Genomic DNA, 20,580 nt, shown 5'->3' on the forward strand with positions numbered 1-20,580 from the left:
TCAAGCCAAATGCTGCGATGCAGAGGTTTACAGCAAAGAGAGTTTATTCACAAGGCAGCCGAGCAAGGAGAGGGGAGAACTAATCTCAGACTCTTCCCCAAGGCAAGGTTATTTATAAAGAAGCAAGGCCGTCTGAGGGGGTGGGGGGTGTGGGGAAAGGTAATTGGAGAAAGGTGTGGTTATCTAGTTCTACACAGTTGTAACTAAGCTACAGGCTTCTGCACATTGAAAATGGAGACTCAGCACCAGCTGAGGGTGGAGTTTTCAGCCCTCTGATGTCAAAAGGTCAGAGCAGACTCTGGCGCATGCCCAGTTGGAGGGTCAGTGGTCCTATCCAGTCTTAACTAGTTCAGCTTGAATTAGACACAGCTGACTGCAAGTTCCTGGAAAACAACTCCAGCAAACATTGTTTAGGCTTCATGCTGCTTGAAGGACGTGCAAGTCTTAAAATGACCTTGATTGGTGGAGGCAGGTAAAATGGATGGGACTCATTACCCATGGTTTCAGTATGAGTGGAACTTAGCGGGCAAGGTGGATTATGATTCTGGGGACTGTAGGCCTCTGATAATACTAGTTTAACACATATTGAGTACTTCTGTGCTGGCATTTGCTAATTGCACTTTGTGTGGGTTATCTCACTGCTTCCAACCACTTTCACATGAGGAAGTGCAGGCTACTTCTTAAGTTTCCCAAGGCCTTACCGAGTGGGATATGATACAGGTTTAACTCCAGAGCCCAAGTCCTTAATCATAGCTCGCTGCAGCATTTACCCTGGCCTTCACTGCCTCCTTTCCCTGCCACTGGGCGTTAGGACTATTGCCTAACCTGGAACAAGCTACCTGGATTCCTAGTCCCTATTTTAGAGGGTCTGGGATCCAATCTAAAGACTGGTACAGCTAATAGACCCATGATTAGGAAATCCATTGTATACAAATGCTGTCATTTGAGGCTTCCTCCTGAATTTCTGATCCCCTTTAATCAGGCTACACAATCATGCAGTCTAGAAAGCTCAAAGCCACAGGAGAAGCTTTTAGGCTGGTGAGCATTAGAACTTATACTCTAACTTCTCCACCAGTCACAGAGGGAGCCGGATAGAGCCAGAGACACCCCCTCCCCAGGGATAGAAAAGTAAAAGTAGCTTTTCTTCCACTTTCCTAACGGTGAAAGTTCTGATTTGATAGCCCGTTCTCCAGTCTTCCCATCAGAGGTGCTTCTATTTAATATCCTCTTTGAGGCCAGTGTCCTACTCTTCTCATGACCAAAGTTCTAGTTTAGTATCCTCCCTCTCCCAGACCAAAAGCAATTCCCTGGATTCTCTTGTGAGCTTGGCAGTGAGGAGCCCTAGGAGCTTGTTCATTCTACTGCCTTGTTTGCCTCATTGGTGTCAATCTGACTCTCTGGAACTGGGTGTCAGCGGCAGAATGTTCACAGTCCCCAGCCAGACCCCCTACCCTCAATATAAACAGTGCAGGAAATAATGAAGCTTCTAGACAAACTGACCATTTGGTAAGAAAGGAAGGAAAGCAGGAGATGGAGGCAGTTGTTTATATTTTTGTGGAAGAAGTAAGGACTAAGTTCTCTCCATTTTTGTAGAAGTCTGAGAGCAGAGACAGAAAACTGGGCATTTTCTGCTCCAGCTAGAGGTGATTTGGATGCCTCCCTGCTTCATTGGGGAAGCCTCCACTGTAGTCACTGGCTTGTCATCTCAGCAGTTACCCTGTTATCAAAGAAACAGGACAAATTCTTCCCACCATCCCCAGTGGCAGCAATCTCCCAGCATGCCTTTCAAGCTCTTCTAAGCTTTGCCAGAAAGTGAAGCAGAGAAGCAACAAACTCCGCTACCCTGCAGGGCAATTCTAAATCACCCCTTAATGCCACACAAATCTAGATATCAACACTTTATAGATCAATTTGATAGAGCTCAGACCACTGCAATCTATGTGGACTGCTATGCCAGCTGTTCCTCCAGGGAATTCTGAGGCTGTGAACCCAGCTTGGGGAGGGAAGAGACAGAAGTCCCAAGAATCCCAGAGGAATTTGGGACTTTTAGAGTCTAGGATGTCTCCAAGTGGCACTTGGTTTTTAAGTGTTAGTCAGAAAAGCCATCTTTGGCTTCAAAGTAAACAAGTAAGTGCTTATCAGGTGCCCAGTAGCAGTAGGAAGACAATCTAAGGGTCAAAACAGAAACATAAACCACAAGAACAAGGAACTACCATGAACGGGTACTAGAGAGTCTAAAAGAGGGAACTCTCCAGAGTGTGCTACAGCCAGCTTACACTGACTCAGGAGAGAGGCCCTTGGCATCTCCTCCCAACTCAGAGTTCGGTAATATAATTTTAGTAGTTTGAAAGTGGCCATGGTGAGGGTATTGACAGCACAGAAACTGACAAGTGCTACAAATTGGGGCTGTTCTGCCCCAGAGAAGGGGCTGCTAAACATTTACCAGCATACCACTGACTCCTCTCCCTAGGGGCTGGAGTCCTGAGGAACGTGTGGCACTAAGACCCCAGCAGCAGCATCAGGGCAGCTTACTTGTGGGAGTGGAACTTTCAGGTGACACAGGCTTCAGGCAGCAGAAGTAAGGGCTAGAAAAGTGCTCAGGTTTGGTCATTCGTACAGGTTTGGTCTCCTGCTCTGTGCTGACCTCCAGCACACTACTGTCTGGCCTGGGCATCTCTTCTCACGAGATGTCAAGGCTGTGAGGAGGCAGAATGAGGACAGGCTTGGTGCCACAGTCCCTGAGGGTCCCAGTTGGGGTGCCCTGTGTCAGAGGGAGCAGCGTGCCCAGGTGTGATGGCTTCCACCAGGGCAGCAGGGGTTGTTTGCTCTCCATCTTATGAAGAGGAGCTTCAGACAGGGGCTTGGAAAGTAACAAGACCACACTTAAGGATTTGTGCTCAAGGGCCACCGATGCTGACTGAGCCTGGTGTCTCCATTTCCCCTGGGGCTGGCAGAGGAGGGAGAACATCTGGGTTCCCCGATCTCTGAAAGGTGAGATGGAGAAGTGTTCCACTACTTCTCTCAGGACAGGAGTAGAGGAGACTGGGTGTGGAGAAAAGTTCCAGAGACAGCGATGAGACAGCAGGCACAGAAGTGCCATAAAATACACCACCACACCTACTTCTATACTTAAAGAGCTTTGAGAGAGACATGCCTTTCTAGCCAGGGGACACATGCTGCAGGCTAAGGAACGACACAGTGTTCCTGTGCTGGCAGACACTTCAGAGACGCTCTGATCCATCCTACAGATTGGAAGACTAAGGCTGGGTGAAGGAAAGGGGCTTTCTTAAGCTCACATAGCCAGTGTAAGCAGACCAGGGACTAGAAGTAGGTGCCCTGAATCTGAGCTACCTGCTCTTTCTACGTCACTACACTGCCTCCTTCCAGTTACCTAGGAGGCCTAAGGGTTGTCATGCCAGCAAGAGGTAAGGCATCCTGGAAGGTATGGGAGAGGTCGTTCAGGAATGTCATTAGGAGATCATTGTCTCCTTTCACACCCAGGTACTATTTATATATTTAAAACATCACAGTGGCTGGAAGGAATAGGGCAGGGACAGACATTTGGCATTGTTGATTATATCAATTCTTTGGGGACCTTGGCATCAGGACTGTGGTTGGTCAGATCTTTGGTCTTTGAGGGAAAATGGGTGTCAGTTTACTCAGAAGGTGAAGCAGCTGAAGACTGTGCACAGGAGAGACAGCGGTGGGAATTCTGGAAAGGAAAAGAGTCAGGGCTCTGTCCTCATCCAGCTACCCATGTAGACAGAGTGGTACCTTCACCTATGGCTGAATCTTGGGCAGTGGACTTCCTGTCATATTGTCAGGCTTCTCCCCCAGCTCCAGGATGTGAAGGCTGAGAAGGTCCCTCCAAGCCCCACTCAGCAGGGAGGACAGGGATGGTGGGTCCTCAAGGGTCACGTGAGGAAAGATGAGTGTCTCATTCTTGAGGGGGAAGCTGCACTTCTTCACAGCGGGCCTGGCGGTGCCAGGGGTCACCACAAAAAGACGGCAGAGCCATGGCCCACCAGCCACCTGGCAGGCCGGCTGTCTGATGAAGCTGTTCAGGGCTTGGCACAGGACCCGGTCCTCAGTCCCACCCATGTCCACCACCTCCACAGGCGACCCCAGGCCTGGGAGGTGTAGGAGGTGCCGGGGGGGCATGTAGGTGTGGGTGAAGAGGAGCGTGTAGTGGGTAGGTACCTGCGGGAGCATGGGAGTGTGAACCACCTGCTCCAAGTGCCCCAGGCCAGGCAGTAGGCCCCCCTGGTGCAGGCAGCCAAAGAAGAGGGCACCCAGGGCATTGAAGAGGACCAGAGTGCCCTTGTGGGGCACGAGCTGGCTCTGTGGACTACAAAGCAGAACCAGGGGGACCAGGAGAGGGATCAGGAACCGAGCCTCCTGGTGGCTAAAGGCAGACAGCAGGGCCAGGGGCATGAAGTAGAGGAGCAGGAGGTGAGACCTGGGGCAGGACCAAAGGCTCCGGGCGCCCAGCATCCTCGGGAAGCCTGTTGGTGCGAAGGCCTGGAGGCAGGCTTGTAGCTGTTGCCACGCAGCCTGCAGGGCCTGGGCGTGCAGCACCCCAAAGAGCAGGAAGCCATTGACTGCCAGGTGAGTGAGCCGCATATGCGTGCCGTGCCTCGCCAGGTTTACAGGATCCAGGTTGTAGTGCAAGAAGTTGGCAGGTGTAAGGACAAGGGTACTGGATCTAGATGGACTGGAGAAATACCAGCTGTCCACAGCCACAAACACTGCTGCTGTGAGGGTCGCCCCTGGGAGCAACACCAGGGCTTCCTTGGTCAGTGACTTCAAGCTGGAGTTTGTGGCTCCATAAGTTCCCCAGAGGAAGAGGGGGACTAGAGCAAAGGCCAGAAAGGTGGGCCGGTTGAAGAAGCCAGCAGCCACAATGCCCCCAAGAAGCCAGCTCTGCCACCACGGTCCTGGAGCAGGCTTCATGGGTATAGGGGTCCAGGCTGCACGGGGGGATACCAGTACCAGCAGCCACGCAAAGAGCAGTCCCTCGATGGCATTGGAGAAGGTCCTTGTGTAGAAGACCAAGGTGACATAGGAACCAGACAGCAGGACCAGGGCGTTCCAGCGCTCCGCCCCCCAGCATGGGGCCAGGTGGTACACAGCCATGTCCAGGGCAAAGGAGAGGGCAGTAAGGAGGAGTCGGGGCCCCACCAGCAGCACGTAGCCACTCACTGGGCCAGGCCATGCCCCCGACTCTTCCCAGAGCCTGAGCAGCCAGAAGGCAGAGCCAGAGGTCAGCAGTGGGAAGACCACCGTGCGGCAGGGGCTGCTGGGGTGAAACTCCCATGGCCGTGCAGCCTCTATGCCCAGGACGTCCTCTGCAGAGAGAGAAGCAGGGGTGAGCCAGGTCCAAGCTCAGAGAATGTGATAGACAAAATTCTAGGATGGCCATCATGGTTTCCCAGCCCTCTACTGTCCAAGCCCCAACATAATTCCTGGGACTGGGAAGATGATGGATTTTACTCCTGTGATTAGGTCACGTTGCCGGGGACAGCTGATCCTAAGATAGGGAGATAACCTGGGTGCGCGTGACAAAATCTCAGGAGCCCTTTAAATCAGTTTTCTCCACCTGGTGGCAGAAGAGGACATCAAAGACGAGAAGGATTTGCTGGCTTAAAGATGGAGGGGGCCATTGTTCATAGCAGCACTATATACCATAGCCAAGACATGGAAACAACCTAAATGTCCATCAACAGATGACTGGATAAAAAAGACATGTGGTATATATACACCATGGAATATCATTCAGCCATAAAAAGAGTGAAATAATGCCATTTGCAGCAACATAGATGGTCCTAGAGATGATCATACTAAGTTAATCAGACAAAGACATATCAAATGGTATCACTTGTATGTGGCATCTAAAAAAATGATGCAAATGAACTTATTTACAAGCCAGAAATAGACCCACAGACAAAGAAAACAAACTATGGTTACCAAAGGGAAAAGGGGGGGTGGGGATAAATTTGGAGTTTGGGATTAACATACACATACTATTATATGTAAAACAGATAAATAACAAGGACCTACTGTATAGCACAAGGGGTTATATTCAATATCTTGTAATAACCCTTAATAGAAAAGAATCGGCAGTATATATATATATATATATATGTGTGTGTATGTATGTGTGTATATATATATATATACACACATACATACACACACATACACATACATACATATATATTCAGATACATATATATATCTGAATCACTTTGCTATACACCTGAAACTAATGTTGTAAATCAACTAAAACAAACAACCCCCTCAAAGATGAAGGGGGCCATTGGCAAGGAATGTGGGTGGCCTCTATGAGCTGAGAGCAGCCGTTGGCTGACAGCAAACAAGGAAATGGGACTTAGTTCTATAGCCTCAATAAACTAAAATTGTCCAGCAGCCAGAATGAGCTTAGAAGCAGACTTCCCCCAGAACTTCCAGACAAGAAATCAGCCCATACCTTGTGATACCCTGAACAGAGAGCCCAGGCTGGACTTCTGATTTACGGAAATGTGAGCTAAGAGTTTTAAGCTCTAGATTTCTGATGGTTTGCTACGCAGCAGAAATGAATCAGGGGAGCTCTGCCCTTCCAAGGCCCCACACCTGGGAAGTGAGGTGAGAACGTGCCCTGGACAAGATGGCTGGGGAGGAGCAGTGGGAGGCTGCATTCCTCTTCTAGGAGTTCTAAAGTTCCAAAGTCAGAGTTAAACATGCACCTCTGTGATTGTGACTGCCTGATTGGACAGGCAGCACGAGGATGGGGGAGGAGAATGAGCAACTGTGGTTATGGTCACAAGTGACTTTAGTTTTATAGACAAAACAATTCTTAGGATTTTTTTTTTAATAAGAAGAGTGTATTCAAGCAGTAAAATTATATTAAAATTACTTGCTGCCTGGGGCTAGTCATGACCCTGTGCCCCACTGTCCCAGAGCTCTGAAGGGTAAGGGTGAGGGAGATAAACTCTTAATTTCTGCATCTTAGCTCCAAGCCCCACAGCATCGCACACTTGATAACACTGCTGATTGTTTAAGGCTCTTTACATCTCCATCTTACTCCTCCAGCCTTTTGGCAGTTTTCTCTATGTCAGAAGGTGAAAGGGAAATAGAAAATCTAAGATCAGATCAATCTGGCTGCTTTTTACTGGCTCAGGTTAAAAAAACAGCAACAAAAAAACAGGGGTAGAAAAGAAGACTGGGCCTTTCAGCTTTAAAACCAAATCCACCTGTTGAGCCCTGTGGCAGAGATAGCTGATGTCTCCCCAGTATCCATTTGCTCCTTCTTCCTTGGTCTCTTTAGCTGGGCATTTGGTCACATATAAAGACTATATTTTTCAGCTTCCCTTTGCAGCTAGGTGTGGTCACATGATACATTCTGACCAATGGGATGGAAATGGGCAAAAAGTATGACTTTCAAAATAAGCCCTTAAAGAGAGCAGGCATGCCCATCTCTTCTCTGGTGGCTGGAAAGACTTAGTTTTAGACTTGATGGCTGGAGCTCAAGCAGCCATCTTGAACCATGAGGAGGAAGCCTCGTGATCACAGTATCTGAAAAGCCTCAAGGTATCTGGCAACCAACTTCATGATATGTCCTATACCACGTAGAAGATAAGTTCTAACAAGTGAGCATTCTAGGTCTGGGTTCCGCCAGCCATCACATGAACGTATGGAAGAAAAGTTTCATTATTTTATATTACATCCCTGTGTAAGCTTCTGCAACCACTGGGGAAGCCCAACTCCAAAATCCTTCCACTGAGAAGCCCAAATCACCTTTCATTCTGAATGACCTGTACTGTTGGTATCAGCAGGAAAACATCAAAGAGGCTGGCATTTCACTGGTATCATTTAGAAGGTCAATGTCACCATTCAGGAAGGAGATGTGAAGCCCCACTCCTAAGTTCTTATGCCAGAGAGGCTGGTGGATTTACTGCTTACCTGCATTTTTTTCTCCCTCCACACTAAATATCCAATCAGCTCTTCAATCAGACTTTGTTGCAACTTATCTTAACCACACATGGGGAACTTTACCTGCCATGACCTCGGGTGACTGGAAGAACTCATCGGGGTGCACATAGCCTGTCTGCGGAAGGAGACACCACACCAGGCGGAGGAGGCTGAGGCTGCCCCACAGCACCCTGGCTGCCATCTTCATCTCAAATGGCTCCCAAGACACTGGGCCAAGAGCCTAGGATGACTTCAGCTGCTACAGATGCTATTCTGGTTCCACAGATCTGCATCTGCTGAGGATAACATTTGTTAGTCATTATAATGTAAATTATATGTTTAATTGTCTGAACAAACTCAAAATGTTGATAAAAATAGCAGCTATTTACTAAGCCCTGCTAAATGCCAGGAACTTTACATACAGATCTCATTTAACCCTTTCCACAGTCTGGGACAGTGAGCCTTATTATCTCCATTTTACAGATGGGGAAACTGAGGCGTCTGTTGAGTAACCCAGTTGCTTGCTAACCATGTTGGCTAAGTGTTTAAATTTGACATTTGCTAAATACATTTGCTAATATGACATTTTGTTAAGTGTCTATATATGACATGTGCAAGTAGGATGAGGGTACCTTCCATATCTGGGTCTCACAGCCCCATCCTATTCACCAGCTCCTATCCACAAACCAGCATTGCAGCCTGGTTCTTACACTTCTGAAAACTTAGGAACCTCAACAGCTTCCATCCATTTCTCTGCAAAAATGAACTACATTTGACCCCACTGTCTCCAGTCACTCCCTCCAAGTTTCCAACATCCTGGAACCTCCCTTTTGGAAGGTGATGGAAACTTACCGCTATGGTTTGAATGTTTGTGCCCAACCCCTTCCCAAATGTATATGTTGAAATCCTAATGTGATGGTACCAGGAGGTGGGACTTTTGGGAGCTGCTTAGGTCATGAGGGTGGTTCCCTCACGAATGGGATTGGTGTTCTTGAAAAAGAGACACCAGCCATTTGTAAAAGAGCTCCCTCACCCCTGCCACCATGTGAGGACACAGTGAGAAAGTGCGGGCTCTGAGCTAGGGAGAGGGCCCTCATCATGCTGGCACCCTGATCTTAGACGTCCAGCCTCCAGAACCGTGAGAAATAAAGCTCTGTTGTTTATAAGCCACCCAGCCTGGGGTATCCTGTTACAGCAGCCTCAGCAGACTCCTCCTGATGGGGATTCTCACTCCTATAACTCAAAGACCAGTAGGAACACGAGCCCACTGCATGATGGACATTTTTTATCAACACCAATGTATTATCTCGGGTGAACGGAAAAACAAGGCTGACTGTGTTTGCTGCTCCCCCAGAGACACACGGCAACTGTTCCCTGACTTCTCAACTTTGATATTTTAAAGGCTGACCTTAAACAGCTTTTGTTCGCAGGCATGATATCAGGTCATAACAGAGGAGACACGACAGAGTGAAGCAACAGAATAGGAATCTGGCAGATGCTGAAAAGGAGCCTCTTGATACTAAAACCTCATGGAGCTGAAAAGATAAATTTTGCAGCCTCTGCTCTAACGTTGCAACTGAATCATACGGACTATTTTTCCAGAGCCAGTGAATATCCTGAATTTTAGAGTAGAGTTTTCAGATAGAAGATGAGGTAAAACTTAGCACTAGGTTGCAAAGGTTGAATCTGAATTTTTTTTTCATTAATAGCCAATATGCAGGCTGCAGGATGGGGTGGGGGTGTGGGTTGGGGTTAGGGGTAGGGGGAAAGCATGGTACCCATCACAGAGAACAAACTTCACAGTCCAGCAGGCCTGGTTCAGAGCCCAGCTCTGCCATTATTAGCTGTGTTAGCTCGGGCAAGCTGCCTGTATCCCCAAACCTCGGGTTCCTTGTCGGGAAAGTCAGATGATATCAAGCTCATAGGGTTGAGGGAGGTTTAGAGCTGATGCGTGGAGGGCACTTAGTATACAGAGCTTGCCTGTACAGGTGATCAGTGGGAGGTTGCTGTTACCACTTCTAGTTGAGGCACAAATAATAAAATCAAGTTGCTCCAGACACTCTAGGTATTAGTTCACAACCTCATTGGGAGCTTCTGAACTGGCCCCAAAGGCAAAAGGCAGGGAGAGACTGAAGAAAGAGGCAGACTACTGCAGATTGGTGGGTGGCAGGTTTAATAAGCAAGAGAACATACTTACCAAGCTTGTCTTGGGTGGCCGCTACAAGATGAACAGATCTCCGCACCCGCCTGCCAGAATCTTAAAGTTTATATAGAGCCCTTAACTGGGCTTCATCCTGTATGCCATCCAGATGGTCTCAACACCACACGACTGTCTCAAAGCTGTGTCCTTGGGCAGCTTCTGGCCTCAGGAAGGCAAGCGGAGCACACATTCCAAGGATGGGGTTGGGGATGGGCTTTCAGTTTCCTGGGTCCAGCTTGGAGTCAACCAGCGACCACATCCCCTCCTCCAGCACTAGGACAGCCTCCAAATCAGCACTTTGACTGGCTATAAAAATAAACGGGATTTGGTTTAGTCCAACTGTCTAGATACATTTATGCATGTGTTTGAAATGTTTCTATAAGTACAGAGCTTTTACATGGTTAGAATAAAATATCAAATCCATTACACTGATTGAGAACACAGAAACCCAGCCTGCCCTGCCCTGATGTGAGTCATTACAGAACAAGCCTGGATCCTAAGTCTGCACTGCTTTCCCTCTGCAGCAACAGGAAATTCAGCCAGGGGACATCTGTTTAGTGCCCACCATCTATTCCCTTTCCAGGTAACAGCACACCGAATTCCTCCTGAGAACTGTACTTCTCACCCTCTACCACCAATTTTCAGCTATGCAGCTTGGGATCTGATCCTATCCCCAGACCCAGGTATCGACCCTCAATGGTTTAAGCCAAATAACATTTCTCATTCCATTGGCCACACTGATTGGTTCAGGGCTGGGCATATGACAAGCTGGTCTGATCCAGGGAACTAGGAAAAGTACTGGTAAAGGTGGGTCATGGTCCTTCTCTTCTCTTCCAGGATGGGTGGGGTGAGGCTGCAAGGGTGGGAGGGATGTGTCATGGTGAGAACTGTGTGCTTTGCACCTTCCTGCGGCTGGTGAGCGGGTTTTACATAACACTCCACTCTAACATTCCAATCTCATATTCCCCAGCTCACTGTCTGTATAAACTGGGAAAATCATGCAGTTTTTTGGTGTGTAGCACATGTCCTTGTGGGTTATACCTCACCTTTAGGGACCTGTGGGGACTTGAGTCTAATTATATGCCTGGAAGCAAAAGGAGTGGTGGGGGTGGCCCTGAAGAGAATCAGCACAGTCTTGTCTTGCAAGACAGCTGCTTCAGGGGAGTTTTCCATTACAGTTTCCGGTGCAGGGTTAATCCTCTCAGATGCATAGCCTTTCACTGCAATGTGTTATTTCATTGGATGAATATACTAAAACTTATTTACCCTTTTACTGTTGTTTATCAGCTAGGTCCATGAGCCTACCCTCATATAGGTTTCTCAGCCTGAATTCACATAATTAGGCACCACTTCCCCCCAAAAATAAAAGAAAAGCCTGAAGCCAATGATATGATTAAAAATGGTCCCAGACTTAAATGCACATACAATAATAACACAGGATAGAGTATTTATATACATATGTATATATGTATAAATATCATATATACATACACTCATATGGTTGGCATAATAAATTGTCATGTTGAGAGATAATATGGAGTTTGAGAAAAGCTAAGTTAGTTTAAGCCATATCAAGTTATTTTCAAGGAAGTCTTGTACTTATGAGACAGCCTTGGTCAGTGAAACTTTGTGGCCATGATTTGGGGGTAACAGGACACATCAGGGGACTGTACTGCAATCACATCAGTGCCTTTTCGGGATGTGGCCCCAGACTACTATGGAAACCTGGATGTCTCCAGGATTGTTGAGGGTGGATGGGATGGGGAGATGCTATGCCTAGGCTTCTGAAGCTGGTTCAAGAACTGTCGGCAGCCTGCTTGGAAAGGTGGCTGAGTTGAGATCATGACTTGAGTGTGAGGCCTATGGAGCGAGCCAGTCTGTGGCCAAATGGAGAGTACAAGTCAGCCATCCTCCATCCCACCCTCTCCCACTCTTATCCTGCCCAAGCCAATGCCATTGGCTGTGCTGCTCCAGCTCAGTGGTGCCGCCCTTGCAACAATGGAATTGAGTTTTGTCTCTATGAAGGCTATCCAACAATTCAGTGAGTGTTTTTAAAGTATCACATATTTTTAAACCAGAAAAGGAATCATACAATGTTTGCTTTATAATATTCTTTTGTCACTTAGCAAAATATCATGAACATCTTTCTATGGAAAGCAAGCATCCCTTCCACCAGCTGCAAGCTCTCCGTCCTTTATGTATCTACTTGCTCTCTCTGTTCTCTTCAGTTGGAACTTCCCCTTCCATCCATAAACGTGTTTGATTCTCTACCATTCTCAGAGAAAGATCCAGCCCAAACTCTCCTTGAGACTGGATGTGCCCTCTAGCCACTGCCTCCGTCTCCTCTTCCCTTCACAGGAAACCTCAAGCCATCCACATTCACAGAATTCAGTCCTCATGCCTTGTTAACTGTTCTACGCAATACAGTTTGGCTTTTCTCACCACCACTGCCCTCTCTAGAGCCTTGTTGTTTTTCTAATTGTCAAACCAGTGGCCACTTCAGGCCCCTACACTGCCTGCCATTTGACAACAGGGATCTCTCCACGATTCTGATCTCCTTCCAGAGTCTCTTTGCATACTATAAAAGGCTGGGAAACAAAAAGCTACATTTTGTAGATCCCTTGAAGTTGGGTTATGCACATTAGATTTAAAGAATTTAGAAAGCAGATGTGACACAAGCCCTATTCCTGCAGTTTTCATTGTTTCCTCCTGGCAAACAAGAGCATGGATTCATGGGGTTTCCTGCAGCAGCTTTCCAGTGTCCAGTCCAGCTTTGGGGGCAACTGCAGTTATGGTGGCATCCTGATTCATCCTGATTCTCAGCAATATTGCTGTGTCACTAAATCCGACTGAGTTCTAAGGTAGCCTTTACACTTGCCTAACTGCCACACAAATGGTAACTCCTCCGGTGAGTCACTTCTGGGTGTTCAGAGTCCTCCCTGGAAGACCGAACTATAGCCCATCTTTCCAGTTCACCTGATGACTTAGTATCGGATTCCCTGTTTAGATTCTTTTTCTGCGGGCTTCTATTTCCCATTCTAAACTCTGATAATTTGGTATCAGAAGCAGCTGTAGGCAACAGGCCTTCATGGATAACAAGATTCATATGCTAAAAGGAAATCACTACAGGTCAGTCGGACAGGGGATGTGTGGTCACTGCTTGTGCCTCCCTAGGGGGCAGGGGCATTTCTGGGCTGTGGCCTGAGAAGCGTACCCTCCCCTTGTCCTCGTCCCCGAGGCCTTCCAGAGCTTCTTGACAAATGACCAACTCTGCCACACCAGCAAAACTCCACGCCACACTCACCTGCTTTTCCACCTTGACCATGTGTCCCATCGTTCTGATTTCTTCCACTGTCTCCGTGATGGGAGGTCTTCTAGGCCCTGGCTGTGGCCCACGATCTCATCCACCCTGTGGGGAAAGGGAACTATCAAATGACCCAGACACATGCTGCCCTCTTTCCCACAGAAACTAAAACAAACACAAGAGAAAAAGAAGAGAAAATAACTAACAGTCTATCTTCTATGTCTAAGGAAAACAATCCAAGAATGAGGGCAAAACAAAGATATTTTCAGGTAAACTAAGCGTGAAAGGCCTTCACAAGCAGACCCCCAGAACACTCAAAAGGAGATACATATGTATATACACATGTAGACATGTACACAAATACGTAGCAGGCAGGAGGAAAAGTGGTTCCAGATAGAAGAGCAGAGATGCAAGCGGGAATAGAGAGCAAAGGGCATGGGCATTGGGGGGAGATATCTGGAAGGTGGAAGTCAGGAAAGCCATCCTCCTGCTGCCTTGTTTTCTGCTGGCAAGTAAGGTCAAGGAGATGGGTGAGTTTCCTGAAGCAGAGTTCCAGGTTCATTCACCAGCTTCGTGGTTGCTGAAGGCAGCTATGATGGTTTGACTACGGCTTTCCGATCCTTGGAACACAAGTAATGTACCATGTTCTTGAATTCAGTAGTTCCAGGGGTGGCCTGCTGTGTCCCCGACTCCTGACACGGGGGGGAGAGGTGGTAGCTCCCATAGTGGGTCAGTTTTGCTGCTTCTAAGAGTCATTCCTGGAGGGTCAGCTTGAGCCTGACCATCTAGCACCCTTGAGGTTTTCATAAGAAGCCACTTTCCTATATTAAACCTCTTGGTGATTAAAGTACTTAGTTATTTGGAAATAACATCAACAACAAAAACTCTGATTCAGTCTGGCATAAACAATTCATCCTGCCACGTAACAAGACAAGCAGAGCTTGCTACTGCCAGGGCTCCTCTGCTGCTTCTCCGTGATCCTCGCGACTCTGCCGGTCTCCTTGTGCAGACATCTCCCTCATGCTGGTAGCAAGATGGCTGGTACACTCCCCGCATCCCAACCAAACAAGACAACGTTGAGAAGAAGAGTCTGTATTTTTTACATATGTCTTTTTTTGTTGTTACTTCTTTTTTAACAGTTTTATTGAGATATAATTAACGTATCATATAATTCACTAATTTGTACAGTGCACTGGTTTTTAGTCTATTCACAGATATGTGCAACCATCACCATCAGCAATTTTAGAACATTTTCATCACTTCAAGAAGAAACCTCATATCCTTTACTTATCACTCCCCATCCCCCTGCTACCACCCCAGTCCTAAGGGACCACTAATCTACTTTCTGTCTTTATCAATTTCCCTGTTCTGGACTTTCATATGAATGGGATCATACAGTATGTGGTCTTTTGTGGCTGGCTTCTCTCACTTAGAATAATGTTTCCAAGGTTTATCCATGTCGTAGTATGTATCAGTACTGCATCCTTTTTTATGGCCAAATACTATTCCATTTTATGGACAGACGACATTTGTGTATCCAGTCAACTGTTGATGGACATTTGAGTTGAACCTTCTGGCTATTATGAATAATGCTGCTATAAGCATTTGTGTAGAAGTTTCTGTGTGGACGTAACATTTCCACTCCCCTTGGCACATACGTAGGAATGGAACTCCTGGGTCATATGGTAACTCTGTGTTTAATCATTTGAAGAACTGCCAGATTGTTTTCCAAGTGGCTTCCCACCAGCAGTATGAAGGTTCTGAGTTTCCTATATCCTGATCAACATTCATTATTAGTCTGGCTTTTTGACTCCAGTCATCCTAGTGGGTGTGAAGTGGTTTCTTATCATGGTTTTGATTTGCATGTGCATTTCTTTAAATCAAAGGAATCTTTTCCAGAAGTCCCCCAGCAGACTTTCCACTCAGTCCCATTGGCCAGAAAGGTATCAAATACACCTTCCTAAACCAATCACTGGCAAGGGAAATGGGATTTCCAGTGGGGACTCACTTCCTGATTTGGAGTTGGGGCTGTGGGCTACTTTGAGGCACACAGACATCCAGAGAGTGCTTATCCTCACAACATCAGGTTCTCTTAGGGAGGAGGAAGTGAGAAAGAAGATCAGCTGTGTAGCTGTGACATGTGGCTTCCATGACGTCAGGCTCTGATGGTCTTCCTCCTTCTTCTCTATATCTTCTTAGGCACCCCTTCCTCTGTTCACCCCTGAAATGTCAGTGCTCCTGGTCTTCAACTTCCTCCCTTCTCATCATCCACACTCTTTGGGTCATCTCATTTATTCTCACGGTTTCAATTTCCTTTCGATGATTTTTGAAATTATTTCTTTTCTGAGCTTCAGATTTACTGATAATAATAAATAATAACAAATAGAATTGCCATTTTTAGATACTTATGATGTTCCAGGCACTGTACATTATTTCATTTTATTCTCATAACAAACCTATAATTCTATTCTTATCCCTATCTTGTAGATGAATGGATAGGTTTAGAGAGATCAAGTTTTTTGCTCAAAGCAACAGAACCAGGAGGCTGATGAAAGCAGTAGTTGGACTCAGTCTGACTCCAGAGCCTGATCCACTGCGTGTTGGGCTTCTGCACGTCCCTCAAACACAGGGCAGCTAGAAAGAAGGCATAATTTCCCTATCAACCAGCCCTGGCCCCATATTTCCTGCAGCAGTGAGAGAACTAGTTTATCCAGTTATTCAGTCCAGAGACCCAAGTGTTATCTTCCATCTTCATGCCTCATGATGTGATACTAACTTAGCTCTCTAATCATCCTTTGAATCCAGGATTGTTCTTCATCCTTCACTGTTACTGAGTCCAGGTCCACTGTGACTGGGGTACATGTTGCCCGAGAGTCTTCAGCCCTAGGGGTGGCTGTGCAGGGTCTTCAGGTGTCTGGAGCCCCTGGATTGATTGCCTCTAGTTGCAAACAGCCCCCTTTATTACCCCAGTGTGTCATACAAAAGTAATCATTTTCTATGTGTGTATAATGAGAAACACCTTGAGAAGCTAGATCTAAAGTAGACTGCAGTTACCTCTCTGCTTTCCCTCCCCAACCTGCACCCACCCTCCTAACTGCAGCCAGAAAGAGTGCATTACTCTCCTGTATAAAACCTCGGGGGGGGGGGTTGGTCCTCATCACCCTCAGGACCAAGTCCCCTTTCCTGTTTTGGCTTACAAGGCTCTCCAGGGTCCCCAGCATCCTCTCCAGCCTCACTCCTGCCTCTTTGTGGACAGAGCTGGGTGCTCCAGAAACTACGTTTTTGTTGGTTTTTTTTTTTTTCGGTAGTCTCCTCCTCTATTCTGCATTCTTTCTCATCTCAGCATCTTTGCTCACATGGCTTCTTTTGCAGGATATGCTTATAATAAGGAGGTTAAGACAAGCTTCGGCATTGGGTAGACCTGGTTTCAAATTCTTGCTCTGTCATGGTGAAAGAACACTTAATCTCTCTGTAAAATGAGGATAAGAATAGTGCCTACTTCAGGGTACTTCACTACAGTGAAGACAGACTTTAAAAACTGCCTGGATCCCCAAGACACCCTCCCAAATCCCATTTTCAGAGCACCCTGTGCCAGGCCTTGTGCTGCGCCCTGCACTGGCCGCTGGTGCTCTGACTCCTTCTCTGTCCTGTCTGGCTTAAGTCCCCCAGGTCTGGGATCCATTCAGATTCATCCAGTCCACTTGGATGCGCCCACTGCGGGGCCAGGGTCAAGGACAGATTCAGAGATCCCCGGAGGAGGTGGCGACATAGCGGGCACTGGAATTAAGTGCGGGAGTTCTCCAGAAAGAGGCCCACCTGCTGCTCATCCAGCAAGGCTGAGGCCTCGTGGCCGCCTCTCGCCAGCGTTCCAGGGGGTGGAGCCCACACCATGGGGCGTGGCAACTACTCACCTAAACCCAGTCAGAATGCGAACCTGCTATTTATGCATATAAGCGCACAGAATGAGCCCCGCGAGGGTCCAAATCCTGCAAGTCCCACAGCCCAGCGAGGGTGGGGGAGCAGGGGGCTTTAGAATTAAGGGGTAGCGCCCAGGTCTGCGGAGACAGGACTGGGGCAGGGGAGTGCGTACTGATAACCACAGACAGGGGCATCCTGCGCGTGTGCCGGGGGATGTCTGACGGCAGGCAGCAGGGACAGACCATCTTAGTGGCAGGGATACAGCGAAGCGGAAACCACTACGGCCGGGAGCGGGGGGAGCTGGGGAAGACATGGTATCCGTGGGACGAGAGGATGGGAAGAGACACTTTACTTTCTCGCTGAATCAGTGATTGGCTCTCGGTGGTCCACCTTTCTCTGGCGCCCTTTGTACGCGGAGCACCGTGCTCTGGGGACACAACTGAATGAGCATGGTCCAGAATGGCAGCCATCGCTGTGGCTCATTCCAAAAAACCCCCATAAAATTAAAAAACAAACAAACAAAAAAAACCCGTCTTTACCTTCAAACGTAAACTTCCTGACAAGACCACCGGGTCGCTGCTTACGGGAAAAGGCGGCAGGCCCAAGATTCAGTTCCTTCTCCGGATCCGGCATTCGGAGGAGGCTTTAAAGACTGCGTAGGCGGGAGTGTTGGAGAAGGGGGACCCTGCGCAACAGCCAAAGGCGTCTTCTTCAGCTCGAAAAGCGCAAGGACCATTTCCCTCAAGAGCAAGATCTTGTTCCAAACTCCAGGGTCCATTCCAGGGGCAGAGGGTGAGAGTGGCTTTCCTGAATTTGGTGTCGTATTTCTTCCTTACGTCAACCCTGGGGGCCGCAGTAAACCCTGTAGGGCGCCCCATCCTGAAAGCATTGCAATGTCTGACCCTGGTGCCTCCTTCTCTGGCTGCCCAAACGGGCCTATGTTTACTCTCTGATTAACAGAGAATGCAACACACAGCATTAAACACACATAAGGGAGAGTGGAAGAGACTAAGTTATCTCCATTAACTGGGATACATCACGTAACCATCTGTGACCTCACAGTTCCCACCTGCAAAATGGGAACTCTGCTCTGTAGCAGGGAGTCTTCAGGTGTTAATAATTTTGACAGCTGCTCCCACTTTTATGAGGCGAAGGTGTCTGGGGGTTAAAAATAACGCTTAAGAAGGAAGGGTGAAGGATGTCCTTAAGGAAACCTGCAATTGTCCTTGCCATATCGTGGTACCAAGCAAAGGCCAGGGCAGCCACCAACCAGAGCGCCGCAAGGTCGCCAGGATCATCCTTGGCCACAGGGCTTTTGCTCTTGTACGTGCTCCCATGTGACTCCTGGGCAGGAAAGCCATCCTGTCACCCTTGAGAGGGCAGGCCTGGCCCAAAGTGCACCGCGCAAGGATAGAAGTGGCGATTCTTCTCTGCTAAATGCGGACCTATGTGTACTCACAGTTCCGTGCTCAGCATTTTGCAGCGTCTTTTGGTTTCATTCTCACAGGAACCCTGGGAGGTAGCATTATATACCCATTTAATAGATGGGAAAACTGAGGCTCAGTAAAGAAAAGGGACCACCCAAGAACAGCAGTCGGTAGTAGGAGAAGATTCAAATATAGGCCTCTGGGCCCAAAGCTAGCGCTCTGAAGTGGAGTATACCCACAACCTCCCTTCCCCTTCCCAAGAAAACGTCACCACCAGCCTCCTGTCTCCCCTAGAGAGGCAAGTGGGTCCTCAGAGCCGGCGGACCCTAATTTGGGGAAAGTTGCCAGCTAGAATGTGCACGGCCACAGCTCCCCGGCCTGCCTCCACAGTCTCCAGCAGCTAGCAAATGTAGGAATGGAAACAACTGTCCTCTCTGCCCTTAGCTTCCTCCCCACCCTGGACCCCCCAGCAACTCTTCCCGAGCTGCTCCGCCCGACTCACCGCGCGCTGCTCTGGGCTGCACCTGCCCCGCCGGCGGCTTCCGGCCCTGCGAGAGCCCCCAAAGAGGGTGGATCCCGAGCCGCCCCGACCAGAAGGCAGGAGCCGGGCGGCGTGTCCTCAGCGCGGCCGCCTCGCTGCCCCAGCCAGGGAATTGCGCAGGCGGGGCGGAGGTGCGGCGGAGAGGGCCGGAGACCAGCGCATCCGCGGGCGGGGCCGCTGAAGGCGTCCCCTGAGGCCCCGGCTGTGGCCTCGGTTAGGGGATGACGGAGGGCCCCCGGTGGCCCCTAGGCCATGGCAAGCCGAGCAGTGGCTGGTCTTTCCCCTCCCCGCATTCCGGGTCATTCCCCTAGCAGCCCCCTCCCTGGCGAGCCACGCCTGGTGAGCTGCCTTTTTAGTACGAGGGACGGTTAAGCAGAACATTTCTAGGCCATACTTCTTTTGTCATTCAAAAGGAAAATTTCTGAGTTCTACGTGTGTGTTGGGGACATGTGGAGTGGAGCAGGTCCGGGAGGAAAGGCGCTGCGGCGAGGATCTGCCGGCCTTGTTTGGGAATTGGCGCTGGAGAGGCGGGTTCGGTTTCAGCCCGAAGCAGCTCCTTCCGGGCAGCGGCCGGCCGCCGCGCATTTGGTCCTGGAAACAGTCCAGCGGCGGGTGCTGCCTCCCCTCCTCTGCATTCCGCAAGTCGGGGGCGGGTGACTGGCCCAGAGTTGCCTGCGAGCCGGGGCCAGAGGAGGTCACCGTGTGCCCGAGAGCCCAGGCTCCCTTCCCCGACGCCGCGCCCGCAAGTGCGGGCAGCCAAGCCCGCCGCTGGGATGTGGCGCTGGAACCACCCCTCCTGGTCCCTCCGCAGGTGAACGCCTCCCACTCGCGGGCTCCAGGGCGTAGCTCGGCGCGCTACTGCGGGGCTCCTCGCCTCCCACGCCCACGCCCGAGACTGCAGAACGAGCGTGGTGGCCGGCCGACTCGACACTGCCCCCTGGCGGAGGAGTGTTTTACTAAGCTTCCCGGGGGAGGCTGACCTGGCCTAGAGAGCCTCTCGCCCTTCATTCCAAGTCAGATGTTTTTTGGAACGTCTTGAGCAGAAACGCTTCACCTGTATTCCCTTTCATGCTTCACAGCAGCCCTCACACAAAACAAAAAGCAAGCAAGCAAGCAAACAAACAAACCCAATACCTACTTTGTTGAGATATTATTTATATACTGTAAGTACCATAAATTTTAAGTACTGAGTGCAGCACAGAAAAAGGCTCATTTCCCC

General features: G+C 48.9%; 1 protein-coding gene across 7 annotated transcripts; it reads right to left on the reverse strand.

The window, feature by feature from the left end:
* Positions 1 to 18: 18 nt before the first annotated feature.
* Positions 19 to 20,247, reverse strand: PIGZ (phosphatidylinositol glycan anchor biosynthesis class Z). Of its 7 annotated transcripts, XM_074365445.1 has the most exons (7): positions 19,323 to 20,247; positions 18,853 to 18,905; positions 17,933 to 18,078; positions 13,476 to 13,580; positions 10,169 to 10,477; positions 8,056 to 8,267; positions 19 to 5,348 (listed from the first exon to the last, which is right to left on the reverse strand). In XM_074365445.1, exons 6-7 carry the CDS (start codon positions 8,177 to 8,179, stop codon positions 3,781 to 3,783), a joined length of 1,692 nt encoding a protein of 563 aa, XP_074221546.1. In that variant the 5' UTR covers positions 8,180 to 8,267; positions 10,169 to 10,477; positions 13,476 to 13,580; positions 17,933 to 18,078; positions 18,853 to 18,905; positions 19,323 to 20,247; the 3' UTR covers positions 19 to 3,780. The 7 variants fall into 7 exon arrangements, with proteins under 7 accessions (XP_074221546.1, XP_045375790.2, XP_074221542.1 ...); XM_045519834.2 differs by lacking the exon at positions 18,853 to 18,905; XM_074365441.1 differs by lacking the exon at positions 18,853 to 18,905 and having other exon boundaries at positions 17,933 to 18,272.
* Between the last annotated feature and the right edge of the window lie 333 nt (positions 20,248 to 20,580).

The sequence above is a fragment of the Camelus bactrianus genome, chromosome 1 (assembly GCF_048773025.1).
Source record: "Camelus bactrianus isolate YW-2024 breed Bactrian camel chromosome 1, ASM4877302v1, whole genome shotgun sequence".
Classification (NCBI taxonomy): Eukaryota; Metazoa; Chordata; class Mammalia; order Artiodactyla; family Camelidae; genus Camelus; species Camelus bactrianus.